The 18,128-nt window shown below is 42.1% G+C and overlaps 1 protein-coding gene across 12 annotated transcripts in view; it reads right to left on the bottom strand.

The window, feature by feature from the left end:
• Positions 1–3,862: 3,862 nt before the first annotated feature.
• The window catches only part of MAP2K6 (mitogen-activated protein kinase kinase 6), a 132,564-nt gene continuing 118,298 nt past the window's right edge, over positions 3,863–18,128 (bottom strand). For 7 of the 12 annotated variants that reach the window (XM_082678590.1, XM_082678593.1, XM_082678598.1 and 4 more), the window contains exon 12: positions 3,863–13,531. In XM_082678590.1, coding sequence (XP_082534716.1) covers positions 13,454–13,531 — 78 coding nt within the window. In that variant the 3' untranslated portion in view covers positions 3,863–13,453. The remainder of the gene's footprint in view (positions 13,532–18,128) is intronic. The other 5 variants (XR_014298302.1, XR_014298303.1, XM_082678595.1 and 2 more) reach the window with 5 other exon arrangements.

Raw genomic sequence — 18,128 nt, 5'->3', positions numbered from 1 at the left:
GATGTGAGGAGGTGAGCAAAGTTTTTAATCTGAGATACAAACTGAAAAATGTGAACATTTGTTTGTGACAAAATGAGATTTGGCTTCAGTGTCTGGACTCCTGCATGTTCAGCCAACACAAGCCAAGAATTATCGCGATGCATTGGGTTAGATGGTCTAAAATACCCGCATTTCTGTTCAGTTATATTTGTTGAAAAAGGATGTGATCAGAGGATGACATTAAGAAAAACTTATTGAGTGACGATGCGGCAGTCACTGGACTCAGTGCTTTACGGGCTACGTTTCACTTAATTCTCACAAGCACTCTCTAAAGTAGGCCTTATTATTATTTCCGTTTTAAGAAGGAGTAAACTGAAGGACAGAGAGCTGAGGACATGTGTCCTAGGTCACACAGCGAGTAAGAGACGGAGACAACGTGGCTCTAGCCTGGGGACATTCTCCTTGTTTCCACCAACTCAAAGCTTATCTCATGCTCAGTTGCTTCACACTTTCTTTCACTATTTTAAAATAATTCTTCACCCATTTTATGAGCATGATCAAGTCGTACTTCAACTCAGATTATCCTGCAGAAGTATGTCGTGAATCATAGATATTTTTGCACACATAATTTTCAGATAAGCGAAATTAAAACTCACGGGCTCCTTGATTTTCGAAAAATTGCTTACATGCATGAACAGAATTCATGTTCTTTGCTATCGGCAAACAGACGTTGCCACTTGCCCTGCATTTGTGGCTTGAAACAGACCTCGTCTATTCTTTTTTTTTTTTTTTTTTTTTTTGCAGTACGCGGGCCTCTCACTGCTGTGGCCCCTCCCGTTGCGGAGCACAGGCTCCAGACGCGCAGGCTCAGCGGCCGTGGCTCACGGGCCCAGCCACTCCACGGCACGTGGGATCCTCCTGGACCGGGGCACGAACCCGTGTCCCCTGCATCGGCAGGTGGACTCTCAACCACTGCGCCACCAGGGAAGCTCCTATTCTTGTTTATAGTTTAGGGAATCTGGCAAATTGGTATTTTTGTTGATTCCAGTGAATGAGTCAAGGAGAGGAGAGCCTATCCAAAGATCACTATCTGACTAGCGAGACCGATCTAGCCCTTTTACAGTGAAAGTTGTGAATTGTTCAGAGGTTATCAAAATCACGCAATGTCACTGGCTTGACTTTCCTGGCTGCCAAATTGGAGGAGTCGAGAGAGATGGCATGTTCTCAGTAAGCAGTTCTGCAGCTGTTGAAAAGGTCAAGTGGTTTTAGCAAGTTCTTGTCTATGGACAGCTCTTTGCCTCCCAGGCCACAGGCTCACTCTAGAATGTAGTAAAATGAACTGCCCTGAGCTCAGCTGACTAAGGCGAGTAGCATGAAGTGCTGACTCCACCTCCCTTGGGACACAGAGAGCCTCCACTTACCAAAGAAATTTCTGGATACACTGTCAGTGCAGAGAAACCCACGGTGAGGTGCATGAAGGCCCAGATAATACCAAAAAGTCACTGAATTTGGAAACTTGGAAGCAATTTCTTTCAGGTCATTCTCTAAACTTCATGGTCACCACCTCCTTCACTGTGAAGCCTACACAACGCTCTGCATACCTAAAGCAGCATCCCATTTGGAATCGATAAAACCCTGTTCGTCTATAACTGGTATAAAGGCGTTCAAGCTTAAGGGTTATTTTTCCCCTTCACGATACTTCCTTTCAATAATCCTGCAATGAAAAAAAAAGGGAGGGGGTGGAGCTGTATTTAACCAAACATCAGAGCGCTGATATATCTAAATACACTTTCACACGTATGTTCCTCCATCCAATGTAGACATTCTACTTTATAAGTCTGAGGCATCTTTCGTCTGTAACATAGGGTGAATGTTGAAAGCATTGCAACGAGATTTGAGGTCTGACAACTGAAACTTCAGAATTGGATGAGCTGGATAGACCAAGACTCCTTCTCAAGCTACAACGTGAATATGAATCACTTGGGGATAGTATTGCCCTCCAGGTTCTTCCGTGGCTGTCAACAAGCTCCCAGACGATGGCATTGAAGAGCAAGGTCCCAGGAGGCAAATTCTAGGGTAGGGCAGAGCTTCTCCAGACTAGCATGGCCACCTCACGTCTGAAAAGGGATTCCAGAGCTAATGCCCATTGGGTGAGTGAGGATTGGTTTTGCTTGTAGAGTTCTAGCTCTGACTTCATGAAGAGTGCCCACCAGACCAACTGGAAAGTCTGCTCTTGCCTTTTCCTGGCATTGTATAATCATTATACCAAAACTGCGAAAAGGTTGTGTGTTTTTTTTAAGCAACCTTTTGCTTCTTAGATGCAGATTCTGGTTCCGTGTCCTTACACTCTGTCCTTTTTCTTTAAGTTCTTCACGCTGCTACCTTCCTCTGTGGATATTCATGAAAGAGATTTCTTACACTCCAGCTTATTTCTTGAATGACCACCAGGACACCATTGTGTGAGCAGAGGCCCCAGCACTAGACGTTTCTGATTTGGGTTTATTGCCCGACAAGTCTGATCTCTTAGTTTAAGGCTGGACCTTAAACTAAGGGATGAGAGAGGTGAGCACCAGAATAATGGAAGGAGACAGCTGTGTTGAGGCAAAGTGAAACCTTTGTTGATATTCAGCACTAGGGAAAGTGTTTGAGGCCCTTCAGCTCTTTACAACTTTCCCAAAACAATCAGAAAGAAAGAAAGAAGCCTTATCCCCATCAAAAGAAACACATTTTAACTATCTGATATGTTAAGGTATGAAAATATGGAATGGCTGTAAATTCCTGTGGAAAATGGAGAAATGGGTAAAATAACTTTCATATATGATGCCTGAGAATCTTGTGTGTGTTCATGCTGTTCCCCTTCACACACCTCCACCCCTTAGAGGAACTTAAAATTCCTAAAGCCAAGGAAGGCCCATCACCTAAGAAAGATGATGGACTGCAGCAATCTAAGTACACTCCAGGGGCAGAAGGCCTTCACAATCAGCACAAGAGAGTGTGTTGTCATTGGAAAGTCATTTGAATGATGTCGGCAGAAGTAAGGTGAGCCCTCCACTTGGTATTCCAGCAGTCTGTAGAAGGGATGTAAATCTGAGGTGAAATCCTAGGGACTTCTAAAAGAGTCAACTCCTGATTCAGCAACGCCAACTTGTTTAAGCAACAAGCAAGAGAGAGGTGAGTGTGTGCCTCCAGATGCAATTGGTGATCCGCTCAAACTGTTAACATTAAGATCTAGCAATTCTTCTCTAAACTGGAGTAATGTGGATACAAGTCAATTAGGTCTAGCCACTCGGTTTACAGGAGAAATCAGAGAACTCTGCAGACCCATCCCTGTTTACCTGTAATGTAATAACATGTTCTTTCCCAGAACATCTACATTACAGGCAGCGGCACTACCCAGAGGTGTAAGACAAAATTCCTAATATTACATGCATTACGTATAGGACCAGGAAAAACTCAAATAACTAGATGGGCTATTGTTCACCATTGTTCAGTGTCAGGAACACATGGAAGCCAGAAAGTCTTGGTCTTCATCTTTTCATTTCAGCCATCTGGACTCATCCCCACCACAAGCCATCTGATTTTAATAATGAAATAATGGCCTTCACTTCTAACCTAGGAATATCGAGTCTGAAGTTCCCTGCAGATGAAATGGCTTTCTAATGAGTCTTCAAGACTGTGATGCTGTTGTTTTGTTATGTTTTGTTCCATACGTTTTGGAAGTGGGGTAGTATGGATGAGAGAACAAGAGAATATAGAGTTCCAGCAAAGCTTTTACCTGCAGGGCATTTACACATAAAAGCAGCATTTCTGGAACAAAGGATTTCCACAAACAACCCAATTAATATAGATTCACTGCCCTTTTTGAAATGTCTTTTATTGGTTGTACATTTTCCTGTGAGATCAACACACCCTTTCTTTTGAGGACACCTGGCTCCTGCAGACTTAGTTCTTTGTCCTAGCCATGAACACAGGGCAAGCACTTTGACGGAAAGAGGTGGCGGGCTGTCATTTGACATTGTCACTATCTTCTCCATCTTCATCACGTTATCGAGTCAGTTCATAGATTGACCCGACATGGAAAACAACACCCCTGGAGTGAAGCCTTACACACACGAGCACAAACATCCGGAGACCAGATACAGTGTCTGCAGCCCGTTCTCAGCAGCAGTAGGAAACCGAAGACTATCCTGAGATAGGAAATCAGTGTCAGCTCTTCATCCACAGAGGAGTCCAAGTGTGACCTAATCTCCCGATTTCATTTTCCTTTGAAAATTCTCAGTTTCCTTGAGGTGGTGGGAGGGAGGCCAGAGCGGTTGCCGTACAAGCCACGTAATAATCACATGGTTCGACACCTCAGCCATTTCCTTCGTCAAAAACACAGATTCAAAGAATTGTTCCACGGCACATCAGAACCTTGTTCTTCGTTTCCTGTGCTCTCAGATCAGAAAGGGTGGGGGGGATTATAAAGTTATGCTTTGTGCATGATAGTCTGATTGGAAATTTCACCACTGAATGACCTATGTCAGAGAAAATTACTCCCACCTTTGGCAATTATTATAACTCCTTGTTTACTGACTGCTAGGGGGCCAACCATCCAGGCTATGAAGTATGCCCACCAATGGTATTTACATGAAAAGATGAATTTCTCAAGAATAAGGACCTAGGACAGGTGGCTTCTCCCAATATTAAAAACAACCGTGACCTCTTTAAAGCCACTTTATCCCTCAATCCAGGATATTTCTGGTAACTCTATTAAAACTTAACCTACGTCAACGCTAATACTTGCATCTACCTCAAGTCCTGCGCATTAGCTTCCAGGAACAAACTTTTTGGCCAGCCCAGTATTTCCTTGGTTTCGAGATTTTGAGATAACATCACCAATTACAATAAGCGGTAGTTTAAATGAAAACAGCAGCAGCGGCGTGCACACAACCTGGGTAACAGGAAAGCTAAGCTAAGATGGAAATGCCTGTCCCACCCCGCCGAAGCTAACAAGGGAAAGACAACAAAAGGTACACGTCCCCTCAAAACAGGTCTTTCTAAATACAATACTGAAGCTTTGGCTGGAAGTTATCGATGGATAGTCATAATTCCCCTTTCCCCATACAATGGTTAGGAAGGTTGTCCCCTTAAGGGAGCTGCCGCACACATTTCCATGTAGAAAAACACACACAGAGTTAAGGATAGACCCCCAAGTTCTTCTTTCCTTCTTCAGCTCACAAGCAAAAAGTCCCCAAGGCCAAAACATAGATGTAACATGCACCTCAAAGGCATGGAAACATTCTACCCACAGTCTTCAGAGGTCCTTACTGGATAAACTCACAATGAATTGCATGCTTTACAGCCCAGCCCACCTCAGCCATAAAGAAAAGATACGGCAATCCACAAAGAAGAGATGAGTTTCACCAGGAAAGGTAGCAGTGTGCTCTACATGGCAGGAAAGACGAGGGAATCCACAAAATGGGAGTCAGGCTTCTATTTCACACTCTCCAGAGACACAGAGCCAGAGACGGGTTTCGAAACCTCTCCGATCTCCTTTCAGAATATATCAGGTTCCAGGAAGAGATAGCAGGGCCTCCTAATAATCAGCATCTAGAATTACTTCCTTCTAGCATCAAGGGATTGTAAAGACCAGGCATGTTTCCACTTGCCCAACAGCTGTCTTTACAATAAACATGGCTTAAAACCAAAGTTGGGGTGCAACACAGGAAAACAATCAATCATATATACAAATAAAAAAGGCCTCTCATAAAATTCACACAAGGTAAGAAAAGGTGGGGGTTTTTTTTTTCCATACAAAGACCAGATTAATAAATGAAAGCAGCATTTTCAGCAGTAAAACTGAGGCACAAAGGAATCTGGGGAACCCCATTTATCAAACTAAAGTTCTTGTAAAGTTCAGTTCCATATAGTAGGTATATATCTAGCATCTCATCAATATTTTCACAAAATATATAGAAAAATGTTCATGTATTTAAATAAACAATTTGAACTATTGATATACCCCAACCCCTCTTTCAGCTTTAAATGACCCCACGTGATGATTCCGTAGTGTAGGAAATATGTCCCAATTGTGGAAGTTAATTACAGAAGGGAAACATTTTTCCTCTAAAAATACCTATTTTATTAAAACATCACTTCATCATTCCAGTTCATAGAGAAAAATCACTCCACTCAGAAAATAAATTTGAGACTAGAGAATAAAACAAACACATGGATAAGGTGACGGATAAATTGTCTGAATTTTCTTAATCGAGCCTCCTCGGGTGGCTTTCGCACACAGATTGGCTGCGAACGTGACAAATTGTTGCCACATGTAACTTTTTGACACAAATAGTTGTTCTGAAATGGCTGCTTTGGAACCCCAGCTGTTAAATTTGGTTTGATGGCAAAGGTACCACTGTCAAAATTCACCGCAGATTTTTGATGAGTGTGCAGAAGGCACCTGATACGATCCGTTTGATGTCTGAATGTTCCCTTGCGTTGCATCCACGACAGATACACTGTCTCAGTTTCCAGCTCCCACGGGCCACCCTGGGACCCACTCCTGTTCTCCACCTGCAGCCTTTGTAAAACCCAGCAGCGGTGACCTTCAGCTTGAGCCTCAGAACGCACCCTTCTCCGTGCTAACACTGTCCAAAGAGCTTCATTTTTTTCCTGTGTGTCAATGAACAAAAATGACAGTTCCTGCCTCTGCAAATGTAGAAATTTAGAAATTCCACTGCCCATCAACATCCCAGTGACAACACTTCCTTGTCACTGAGATCAGGTTACCCTCAGCCACTTTACAGTAGTAACCAACTTAAGGATCTGTAGGCACGGCCGTCACAGGTCAATGTCTACGCTTTCTTTCAAATGATTCATGCTTGAAAATGAACATACATGACCCTCTCTTGCCCTTCTGCTTCCAAGTCCTGTTAGCATACTCCAGACAGCAAACATCAGGGACGCACAGATATTGTTGAAGACACAGCTCCCAGGTTCTTGGGCTATTTGTGGTCCTCGATGGGTCATTTCATCCTAGGTTCCCAAGGCTTTAATAGCCACAGAGACTTCCAGTTAAAGGGAACAATATTGATAGCCAAATATTCTGTTTGGAGTTTGACAGGGGTTTCAGATAGGCAAGGTTGACCTTTATCACACTCTCTTCCCTCCCCCTTCGACGAGACCCCTCCCCCCCCAGAAGCACCAGTGAATATAGTCTGGAAACAACTTCTGTGCCCTTAACTCTTACCTCCCCGAGAATTGAACATACAGTAGGCCACTTGAGATCAGAAGAAAAGAAAATAGAACAACCACTTCTTCGACACTGCTTCTGAAAATTCAAACTAGCTTTTTTTTTTTTTAATTATAAATTCTAGCTCTTCTGGTGAAGACCTGTAGTGTATTTCTATGAACATTCACAGTTCTCTGCATTGTGAAAAAAGTATGCTCATCAGATAACCTTTGGTGGCCACCTTTCTTAAAAATGTTTGCCCCCGGAACTAAACGTTAGGAGGCTTGGTTTTGTGTTCATTTTTCTTTACCCAGAAGGCAGCCGATAGATGGGTTGCATACTCTCAAAATGCTTTATCACCCCTCTAATCATGTACCTTCTTTTCTGGGCGCCATCAGTTTAAATGGTCTCTGTAGAATCAGTAACACTAGGGAAACGAGAAAATTCTCTGATATCCAAATCTATGCCACTTTCTGAATCCTCTTATAGTTCAATATTTTGAAGAAAAAAAATAATAATAAAGGCTTGGCTTTTTGATAGATTTTCCCATAGGAGATCATCTTTATAGTATTACTGAAAATAAATTAAGGGATATATCTGTCTGCTTCTCTTATCAGCTTGCTCTTCCATGGGGTGCCAGCCCTTTGCATTTATCTTTTCTTCGAGGCCCCAAGCACAATTTCACATCACTGTTTAGCCTGAAACTACAAAGTCCGATGACAATCCCCTAGGGCAGTGGCTTGACTTGCTCTATTGAAATACCTTGCAGGCTCCAACACAAACACTGGTAGTGACCAAATGATGCTAATTGTTCATTCCTGGCCACAGTAGAATGTGACTTTGGAGGAAGACGTAGCCAACCCAGCTGCTCTTCTTTAAAGGCCAAATGGAAGTTTTATTATAAGATCTTAATGTTGTGAATGAGAGCTTTGCTACAAGTTCTCTTAGCTGTCCCTCACCATTTCACGATCTGAGAACAATAGAGTCCACGTAGGCAAGACCAATGCAAAACTGCTGATTCTGACTTTTGATATATGAAAATGGTTGGATCACTTCCTTTCCACAGAAGTGTTAAGTCAACCCAGTTCATCTGTAACCGGCAGAGGACTAGCAAGCAAATGCACTCAAGAAAAACAGAAAAGACCCTGGTGGCCTGGCCAAAGCCACACACCCTGGGGTTTACTTAGGAGTTCTGTTTTGTTTTGTTTTTTCCTATATTAAGACACAAGTAAGTGCCTACACTGCCCCGTGCTTTCCCTGAACTCAGTCTCCAAGTCATAAGAGCATTAGCCTCATTCCTCGAAAGAGACCTTGAAACCCAGAAATGCAAAAGTGTAACCTGGGCAAAACTCACGTGTGTCAGGATTAAGTGTCCACAGAGACATATGTCCATACTGACAACTGTAAGAAAGAAATACAGTGCAAATCTCCCAAAATCTAACTGTAAACTCCCAAGAATGAAGGGCTTGATATCCTAGTTCAAATGACAAAAGTGAGGTCAAGATACTGACAGTCCAAGGGAACAAGACTGGATATTTTTAAATTCTGTTAACACATGTTTGTGTTATGAGGTGCTATCGGCTTCTTTTTAAAGAAAAGAATCCCTATCACAAAGTCCTTGACCTTGCTTTATGTTTTTTCTGAGGCCCAGTTCTCTTCCCTCAGTTCTCTTCCCTCAGATACAAAAAAGGCTTTTAGAGAAATGTCGCTTGCAATAGGAGTTTGGGTCAGGAACTGAAAAGAATAAACCCCAGGTGAAGTCTTGATTCCAAATGGCTCCATTAGAAAACCTGCAATGGTAGAATGATATTTGTAGAGCTGTAAACACAGACTCTCTAAACCTCAGAAAAATGACACATCTTCTTTGCAGAAACCAGGAACAGGTGGTGAGTGATGTATTTGGTGGCAATATGCTTCCCCCAGAAGGATAGTTTCACTTTGAAGGCTCAGGAATTCAGGTTTTATTTCCCTAGGTGAAGAGAAAACATTCTTTTAGGTAAATTGCCAGAGCAAATACTTAAATATGCTCCCATGAGGAGTTTCCGGGTATCATTTTAACTGTACTTTATGTTTGCCCGATGGTGTAGCAGGAAAAAAAAAAAAAAGTTCCTGAACTGTTTGAGCTATTAAGATCTTTTGTGCTTCTATATAAATTTTAGAATCAACTTGTCAATTTATATATTTTTAAAACCTGCTGGAATGTTCATTGAGAGTGCATTGATTCTATAAATCAATTTGGAAAGAACTGATATGAAAACAATATCTTCCAACGCAGGAACATAATATTTCGTTCCATTTATTCAGGTCTCCTTCATTTCTCTCTGAAACATTGTATAGTTTTCACTGTTCAGGTGTTGTGTCTATTTTGCTAAATCTGTCCCTAAGCATTTTGAGGTTTTTGATGCTCCTGTAAATGGTACTGTTTATTGTCATTTCAATTACCGACTTCTCCTTGCTAGTTTAATAAACTGTTTTAACATGAAGACAAAAAAAGTTTTGTGGACCTAACGACTTAATAAATGGAACTATTAAGTATTTCTTTTGGCCTAGGGCACCGTGGAAAAAGTTACTAAGACAATCAATGGCACCCTGAACAGAGGATGTTTGGGAATCTCTGGCACATACATTTTTGGGTTAGGCTTGGAGGATATACAAGCACGGTAAAAGACAGACAGTTCTGAGCTGTACACACACATACTCATTTTCCATCTCAGACTGTGTAAGCACGAGAGAAGCGGCGTATGTAACCAATTTGTTCTGATTACATCAGTGTGACCAAACACAGACACTAGAAGAACGGACGGTTCTTCCACATTGGGGCTGATAGAAGTTGCCAGCTGGGAAACTGGGGGCTCTCTGATATTTTATCATGAAGTACACACATCTGTGTGATTTCCTTCTCCTTTAGTCACCACTGGGGAGGCTCTACACTTACTCCGGGGAGGTTGACTTTGCTTAAAAACGAGCACGTGCTTTTTTGAGAAATCTACATTTGAAATTATCTTCAGAGCCAATGCATGGTCTTCTAAAAGGACATTTAAAAGTTGTCAATGATGAAACTCCAGCTCTGAGGGCAAATTTGACTTCTAGAAGTTGCCAAGCACAGCTTGGTGCTAAGTCTGATACACAAGGTGGGTAAAACAAAGAGGAAAATACCTGGTAAGGATTTTTGTAAAAACAAACAAACAACTAAGGAATAATTATAAAATGATGATTCTGCATGTAACACGTATGGGGGAGGAAGTGGATTCTGAAGCCTTTTCTGAAAGAGAAGTGGCCAAGATATTTAGTAGCATTATTCACATAAAGAATCCTGAAAGTGTTTCCTCTGAAGGGCAATCCTTACTGATACACACACGTAAACGGCAATTGTCCTAAAAGTCACTCACATTACTTTTCTGGCATACCTCTGAAGCCAACAACATATAGAGAAATGGATATTTTTATCAACATAAAGACAATATATAATGTGGGTAATTATATCACACCAAATCAAATACATTTGTGGAAAGAAGAGCATGATCTCTTTTATAGAGATATATTGACTTTCTGATACACTGATAATTATAGGCAAGGCTAATATTCAGATGGTCCATGCTGGTAGCACATGAAATATTTTGAGTATCATCCCTGGACAGGGATTTCTTCTCTCTCTCTCTAGACACACACACACACACACACACACACACACACACACACACACACACACGTATGTACAGGAGACTCCCGACTTACATCAACCTAAATATAGTTTATGCATCTCTATATTTATTTTAAAATTAGTTGTTTAGAACTTATAACACAGTTCTTAAAAAAATTCTAAACTTTAGACTTGTAAGGCTATCAGGCCATTCTACTTTAGTATGTAAGGTACCTAATCACCATGTAAAACATCGTTTCTATGGGGAAAAGGTATCCCAAATTTCAAATCAGTATTCAGTCTCTCTCCCTAGGGGGTAGTAGACCATGCTGTCAACCCTGCTGCACATCAGAATCACAGTAGTGGCCTGTGAAAACTGCCTGCTCCCAGGTCCTACCCTGACCAGTTAAGTGAGACTCTCTGGGGCCTTGGCATTAACAGCGTTCACAAGCTCCCAGTGATGCCAGTGTGCACCAGGGTTGAGAACCGTTGACTAACTCCTCTCCCCGGGTGTACTTGTTTTGTGATTCCAGGCCCCGGGCTCACAGACTGGAGATGGGTACACATGAGACACACAGTTAGTTAAGAAAATTTCAAAGTAGAAATCACACTGAACGAGAGGTAAGAGTAATCTGACCCAGACCAGATAGATGTCTTGCTTTACATATTTCACCAAAAACTGTCATGAAATGGCCTCAGATATTTTTCTGCTACTTTCTTTTCTCAGAAGATGAATGAATACAGTTTTGATTTTTTTCTCTGGGTCTCAAAGAGAGAAACTTCCAGATTTAGAAAGAAGGGTAGGAAAGTGAATGGCAATAATAACTGGGATAATACCCTTTTTTCTGGCTGGAGAAAGATGAAGACCGGGGTAGCATCAAAGCAGATGAACTTGATGTTTATCAAACAGGTATGTCTTGGAACTGAAGATGAAGAAGTGTATGGACGAGCCATACCCTCTCTGGGCATGAGCTGGATGCCAAGAACAAGGGAAACATGCAAAGAGAGAAAAAGATATGATTGCCCCTCACAATCTAAAAGGGGAAAAAGCGGAGTATTCAAGGGAGCAGTCTTCTCTCCATATTTGTGAACTTGAGGCAAAGAAAGGAACAACAGAGTGTGTTCTTTTTTCTTTTAATAAAAGTTCTCTGCCCTTGTGCTGCAAGAGTGGCTTTGTATTAACACAGTGTTTTCCTGGTGGTTCTCAGTCGTATTTTCCCTGTGGACCACTTCACTCTTGGACCTTTGAGGAACCTCAAGCCCCAGATCAGAGAACCCGTGGGTGTATCTGGCCGTGAGAAAGAGCTTTTGTTGCCTCGTCCGCCTGTTAGGAATCCACCATGGAGCTGGCCTCCCACCGTGGAGCGATCCACTGCTGAAGAAGGACGTGCCTTGAACTCGGCCTGTGGAAATGTGGCCTCTACTTCCAGGAATTCATTCAGCCCTTCCCATTATCTTCTCACCTTATCAGAGAACGACTCACTGCCTTTAATTTTCTTCTACTGCAGCCCTTGCATTTATAGTAAGGCTTCTTCACTGAACAGAAAACAAAACCAAAAAAAAAAAGCAAGAGTACAGTAACAACAAAGGCAATCCTTGGGGCTTATACATCGTAGGAGGGGGAAAAGCAGAGGAAGGCACTGATTCTCTGTGTGGTATGACGTATTTCCCCTTAGGACTGACAAACGTCCTCCTTAGATGGTATTTATAGATATTAGACGTTATTTATAAGAGCCATTTGGCAGAATTTGTGACATCAAATACAAACATACACATGCGCGCGCACGTGTAGAAGGATAGACAGATGATAGAAAATCACATCACAAGTCACATTCCATTAATAGTGTAACACAAATGTCAAGAGAACCAAATCTGTGACTCTTTGAGCTGTGATAAAAGTGATTTTATGTTTTCCAAAGTTGGGAAAAGAGTATGACCAGGATACCTTGCCACTTCACCAGAAAATGTGGTTATTCCCCAGGATGGAGCAGAAATTTAGGAACACGGCAGCAGCCACAACAGCTGGGACAGATACTTCACAAGAGCTCCTGGTGGATACTTTTATAATACTCTTAAAGATGCACATTAAATAACTTCTTCTGGACCACAGACACGACTGAACTTAAAAAATGAAAAAGCCTATAAATACTGCCAACCCAATCTTGTCTTTTGTCTCTCCCTCCTTGCATAAAATGGAATCTTTTCAACCAAGCGCTTAAACATAAATATTAAAATAATAAGTGGGACAAACCACAGATCTACTTACAATTTCATCACCACTGTAGCACCTTTTTACCAGGGCCAATGCATTCATTTTGTAAAGAACAAGAGAAGTCTGAAAAGCCTGAGGACTCATACGATACATCATTAAATATTTAATCACCTTTTTTAAGTCCTAAGCCTTTATCATATTTCTTCCATCTAGACAGTTCATTCTATACTATAGATTCCAGGGCCCCCTTTGGAGGGGAAAAAAAAGAAATGGGGAGAAAAAAACCTTCTGAGAGGCAGGATTAAATTATCTCAAAGATGAGTTTCTGTTGGCGCTTTAGTGAACTTGCTTCACCCCGTTAAACCCACCAGTCCACAGGAGGGTCAACTGATGGAGTCCGTTGTTTTTAGTCTCCAAGAATCGATTTTACAAAAGATGCCACATCTGTCGCTTTGGATTCGTGTAGGGTGAAAAATGGATGTTGCTGGTAGAGAAAAGAAAAATACCTGATATTAATATCTGTCACTGACAATGCATGAGGTTACCAAGTTAACAGATCTGGCTAGTCAACAAATCAAGTACCCCTGTCAGGGCTAGACCGGACTCTTCCTACCCCTCCCAGGCCAAGGACACATTTAGTGGTGCAACCTTCCTTTCTTTAATTGGCGTATAACTGCTTTACAGTGGTGTGTTAGTTTCTGCTGTACAGTGAAGTGAATCAGCTCTATGTATACATCTATCCCCTCCCTCTTGGACCTCCCCCTCCCAATCCCACCCTTCTAGGGCATCACAGCACCGAGCTGAGCTCGCTGTGCTCTACAGCAGCTTCCCACTAGCTGTGTATTTTACACACGGTAGTGTATTTATGTCAAACCGAATCTCCCAGTTCATCCCGCCCTCCCCTGTGCAAACTTTTTAAAGATATTGCTTAGCTGCTGCTCCTCCCATTTTGGTATATATTTCCATGACAGTGTATCCACTGCTTTAAAATATACACATGTAACTAGCTACACACATCCATTCCTGGTAAAATACAAGGAATAGCAAAGATGGTCCAAGGCTCCGATTTACAAATAACCCTGTCCCTTACAAAGTAATTTCTAGACAGATACAGTAGTAAAATAATTAGAAATTTCAGAGGCTTATGTACATTCAGTTCTCAAGAAATGGGTGGCAGAGTGAGAAACCAATTTTTAAAATACCAGGAGAGGTGGTTTGGACTGAGACAGTTAACAATGCTGCTTTTTAAGCCACATCTACAAGTGATACATATGTCTCTCCATGATGATTTGATCCATTTGGAAAATAATGTAGCCTGCCCAACTCGAGGTATGAGCAGAGAAAATGCAACTTAGAATTGAAAAACTGAAAAGCAAAAAATGGTCTCTATTCATGCAGCTCCGATTAAGTAAACTTTACACCAAGTCTTGTTCTTTGCTGGGGAAATAAGCACAGTCCAATACAGGAAGCCACACATTTCAAAACAATTCTGAAGGAAAAGAAGCCATTTGCTCTGCAGCAGGGCAGTCCTCCCCAAATTGCTCAATTTTGTTACAGGAAGTGCCTGGCCGTCACACTGGAACCTTACACCTCTAGTTAGAAGTAGACACATCAGCTCATGATCCACAGTTCTCCCAGTGGAAACAGAACAAACCGAACAAACCAAAAAGGACAGTTCCTTCAGGTAGCACCTAGTGCCACATGCCCCCGAGCTAGGAGGGCCCTCTCCCTGATTGTCTGGGGGCATTGTTCTCAAGGACTAGTTGAACAGCTAAATATGAGTGTTTTTGCACGCAGACACGTAGATGACTCACTCGGCTTCCCCTGACTTTGAGGATTTTAGTTTACAACTTTCACGTTGCCTAGCTGTAGGTTTTCTAAGTATATGTGTTTTAAACCTGACAGCAGAGGGCTGGATGAGTCAGCCCTGTGGGAAACTGAATGCCCACCCGTGGAAGTTTTAGAAAACAATGCAAATGGGAAAGGAACAAAGAAATAAAGCCCCAAAGAAGGTAGGTGGTCACCATTAAGTATCATGACTGAAAAAAAAAAAAAAAAAAGGTTTTCTGCCTTTGCCCATCTGAAGATACAGGTTGGGTGCTGCTCCAGAGTTTCATATCCATGGGATTAACTGAAGCTCTAGGTGCTGGGCCCTTCCTCTTGAGCTCCTTGGATAAATAAATAGAAGCATTACTTTTGATTACTAACCGCTTACACAGCACACTTACCAAGTGTTACCATCATGCTTATTAGCTTTCCCACATCATCTTGACACTTAGAGATCATTTTATGTCCTTTAAAGCTTTTTACTATCAAAACAGGACACGTCAAGCCTTGGATTGTCTCAGCGACTGCTTTCAATGCCTGCCAGTCCTGTCCTACCTCTGGTTCTGCTGTTGGTTCTTAGCTCAGTGTACGTAGCCCGGGTCTGTGATTGGATTCAATAACCTGACCTGGAGCCTTAAAAAATAAAAAATCCTCAGGCATCTTTCAGTTTATTCTCAGGCTGGGAAAATGCTGTGAGAGCCAGAGGGCAGGGGCAGGGGAAAGCAGGCGGGCATGCGAAAATGGAAAGTGTGGCTCGTCTTCTTGTGTGGGTTTTGAGGCTGTAAAAGGCTGGGAGGGAACCAGTCCCTTCTATAAGCAATCAGCTGAGAATAGCAAGGACAGCAACCAGGAGACAGCGAAGGGGCACCACGGAATCATCCCCAGACGATAGGCCCAGGCTGAGGTTCTCCAAAGAGGGGCCAGGTACAGGAAGGGAGGACTTGAACGTACTGCCGGAGCATCGCTGCCATCACCAAGAGTCTCCAGACCCCCTGCAGACACCTCATCCCTCAAGACAGTGGTTTTCTCTGTGTTCGGTCATCCCCGTTTAACACTGTGATTCAGTCTAGGACTTCCCGGGACATTCAGGGAACGTAATCACCTCACTGGGCAGTCACCTGGTTTTCATTTCTCGTGGTTATCATCTAGGACAGGGGTCAGCAATTGATGGACCAGCGGCCACGTCTGGCTCACTGCCTATTTCTGAAATAAAGTTTTATTGGAACGCAGCCACACCCTTTTGTTTACCTATTGAATATGGCGGCTCTCACACCGAAACAGCAGAGTCAAGTTGTTGTGACAGCCCACAAAGCCTAAAATATTTACTGTCTAATCCTTGACAAAAACACTGGCTGGTCCCCTACCCCAGAAGAACAGTTCCTACCGAGTCATGTCCCCCATGGACATTTGAGAGAATAAGCAAATGAAATGATCTTAAAGCATGTCCACTCCTCAAGCCAAACAGGGCAAAATATATGGAATTTCTATAAGAGGCACATGCCTGGGTTGGGGCCTTAATTATACTGTTCTTCACCTGGAAAAAAGGAGGTTTTTTTTCCTTTCTACCTCTTCACCAACTCCCACAACCTAAACAATAGCCTCTCAGCATGTGTTTTCCCAAAGCTACAGTCAAAGAGTTTGGACTCAGATTTTCCATTGAAAAACCTCAATTCCACAGAAAAGCAAGGAGTAGTTATGGCCTTAAAAGGCAAGTCCGTTTCCAGGACCACAAAGATGAATGCCATAAAAGGCTGGGGGGGGGGAGGGGAGACCCACACGATCTTACAACATTAGTATGTAGACCATAATAGACCATAGTGTTAGAATAAATTGGAAAAGTAGAATTCAGCATCAGCTACCAATGGATATTAAGCTAGGACTCAGCATTTTTTCTCAAGGGTGTTCCATTGAAACCTCTGATAAGTCACTTGGAAGGGGGAAAAAAATGTCATGCATTTTAAATCACCAGACATATACAGAAAATATTCTTGTATCTAAAAAGACTGACGAACAAGGCAACTTTACAATAGGAGTACAGGCCCCATAGGACCCCACAGGAATCGCTCTATGCCGATTGCCCTTTATGTGACATTAATTTTAAAATACTCTGGGGGTTGCAGAAGAATACCAGAGTAGCCAGGGTTGAAAAGGCCCCTGACTGGCTATTATAAACGTAATCAGAGAGGAAATATTTAACCCAAACAGGCAGTATGCTAAGATTTTTTCAAGCATTACTCATCTCCTTTTCTGCCTCAATTGCGGGTATTAGTTGAATAAAGCTTAGTTGAATGCTGAGTCCCAGGGGCTGCCTTTTTAAAGAGGACAGAGAAGCCCAAGAAGGATGCCTTGTCTCTTGTCAGACTCTTCCCAGAACTCTTTTCACAGTCACACAGTTGATGCATGGTTCAGACTTAAATCCACGCTTAACCAACAGAACTAAAAATCCACGTGATAAGCTGTGACTAACCAGATATGCTTTCTACTTCCCTGGCAACTTTCGAATATATGTAATACATTGTTGTCAACTCTAGTCCCCATGCTATATATTCTACCCCCAGAACTTATTCATCTTGTAAATAGAAGTCTGTATTCTTTAACCACCTTTATCCAGTCCCCCAACCCACCCACCCCGGGCAACCACCAATCTACTCTGTTTCTTTGAGTTCAGTTTTTTTAAGATTCCACATTTAAGTTAGATCATACAGTATTTGTTTTTCTCTGTCTGACTTATTTCACTTAGAATAATGTCCTCAGGCTTCACCCGTGTTGTCGTAAATGGCAGGATTTCCTTTTTTAATGCTTGAATAATATTCCATTGTGTGTGTGTGTATATATATATATATTTATCTTTATCTGTTCATCCATCATTGGGCACTTAGATTGTTTCCACGTCTTGGCTGTTATAAATACTGCTGCAATGAACATGGGGGTGCAGATATCTCCTCAAGATAGTGATTTCATTTCCTTCAGATATATGCCCAGAAGTGGAATTGTTAATCATAAGATAGTTCTGTCTTTAATTTTGTGAGGAACCTCCGTAACTGTTTTCTATACTGGCTGTACCAGTTTACATTCCCACCAATCTTGTACAAGGACTCCCTTTTCTCTGCATCTTCACCAGTGTTCATCTCTTATCTTTCACACCACTCTAACAGGTGTGAGGTGATATCTGACTGCGGTTTTGATGTGTATTTCCCTGATGACTAGTGATACCTTTCCATATACTTGTTGGAAAAAAATCAACAAGTGGGACT

The sequence above is a fragment of the Grampus griseus genome (genome assembly GCF_964374135.1).
Source record: "Grampus griseus genome assembly, chromosome: 20".
NCBI classification, from domain to species: domain Eukaryota; kingdom Metazoa; phylum Chordata; class Mammalia; order Artiodactyla; family Delphinidae; genus Grampus; species Grampus griseus.
This window is presented reverse-complemented; position numbering and strand designations above follow the sequence as displayed.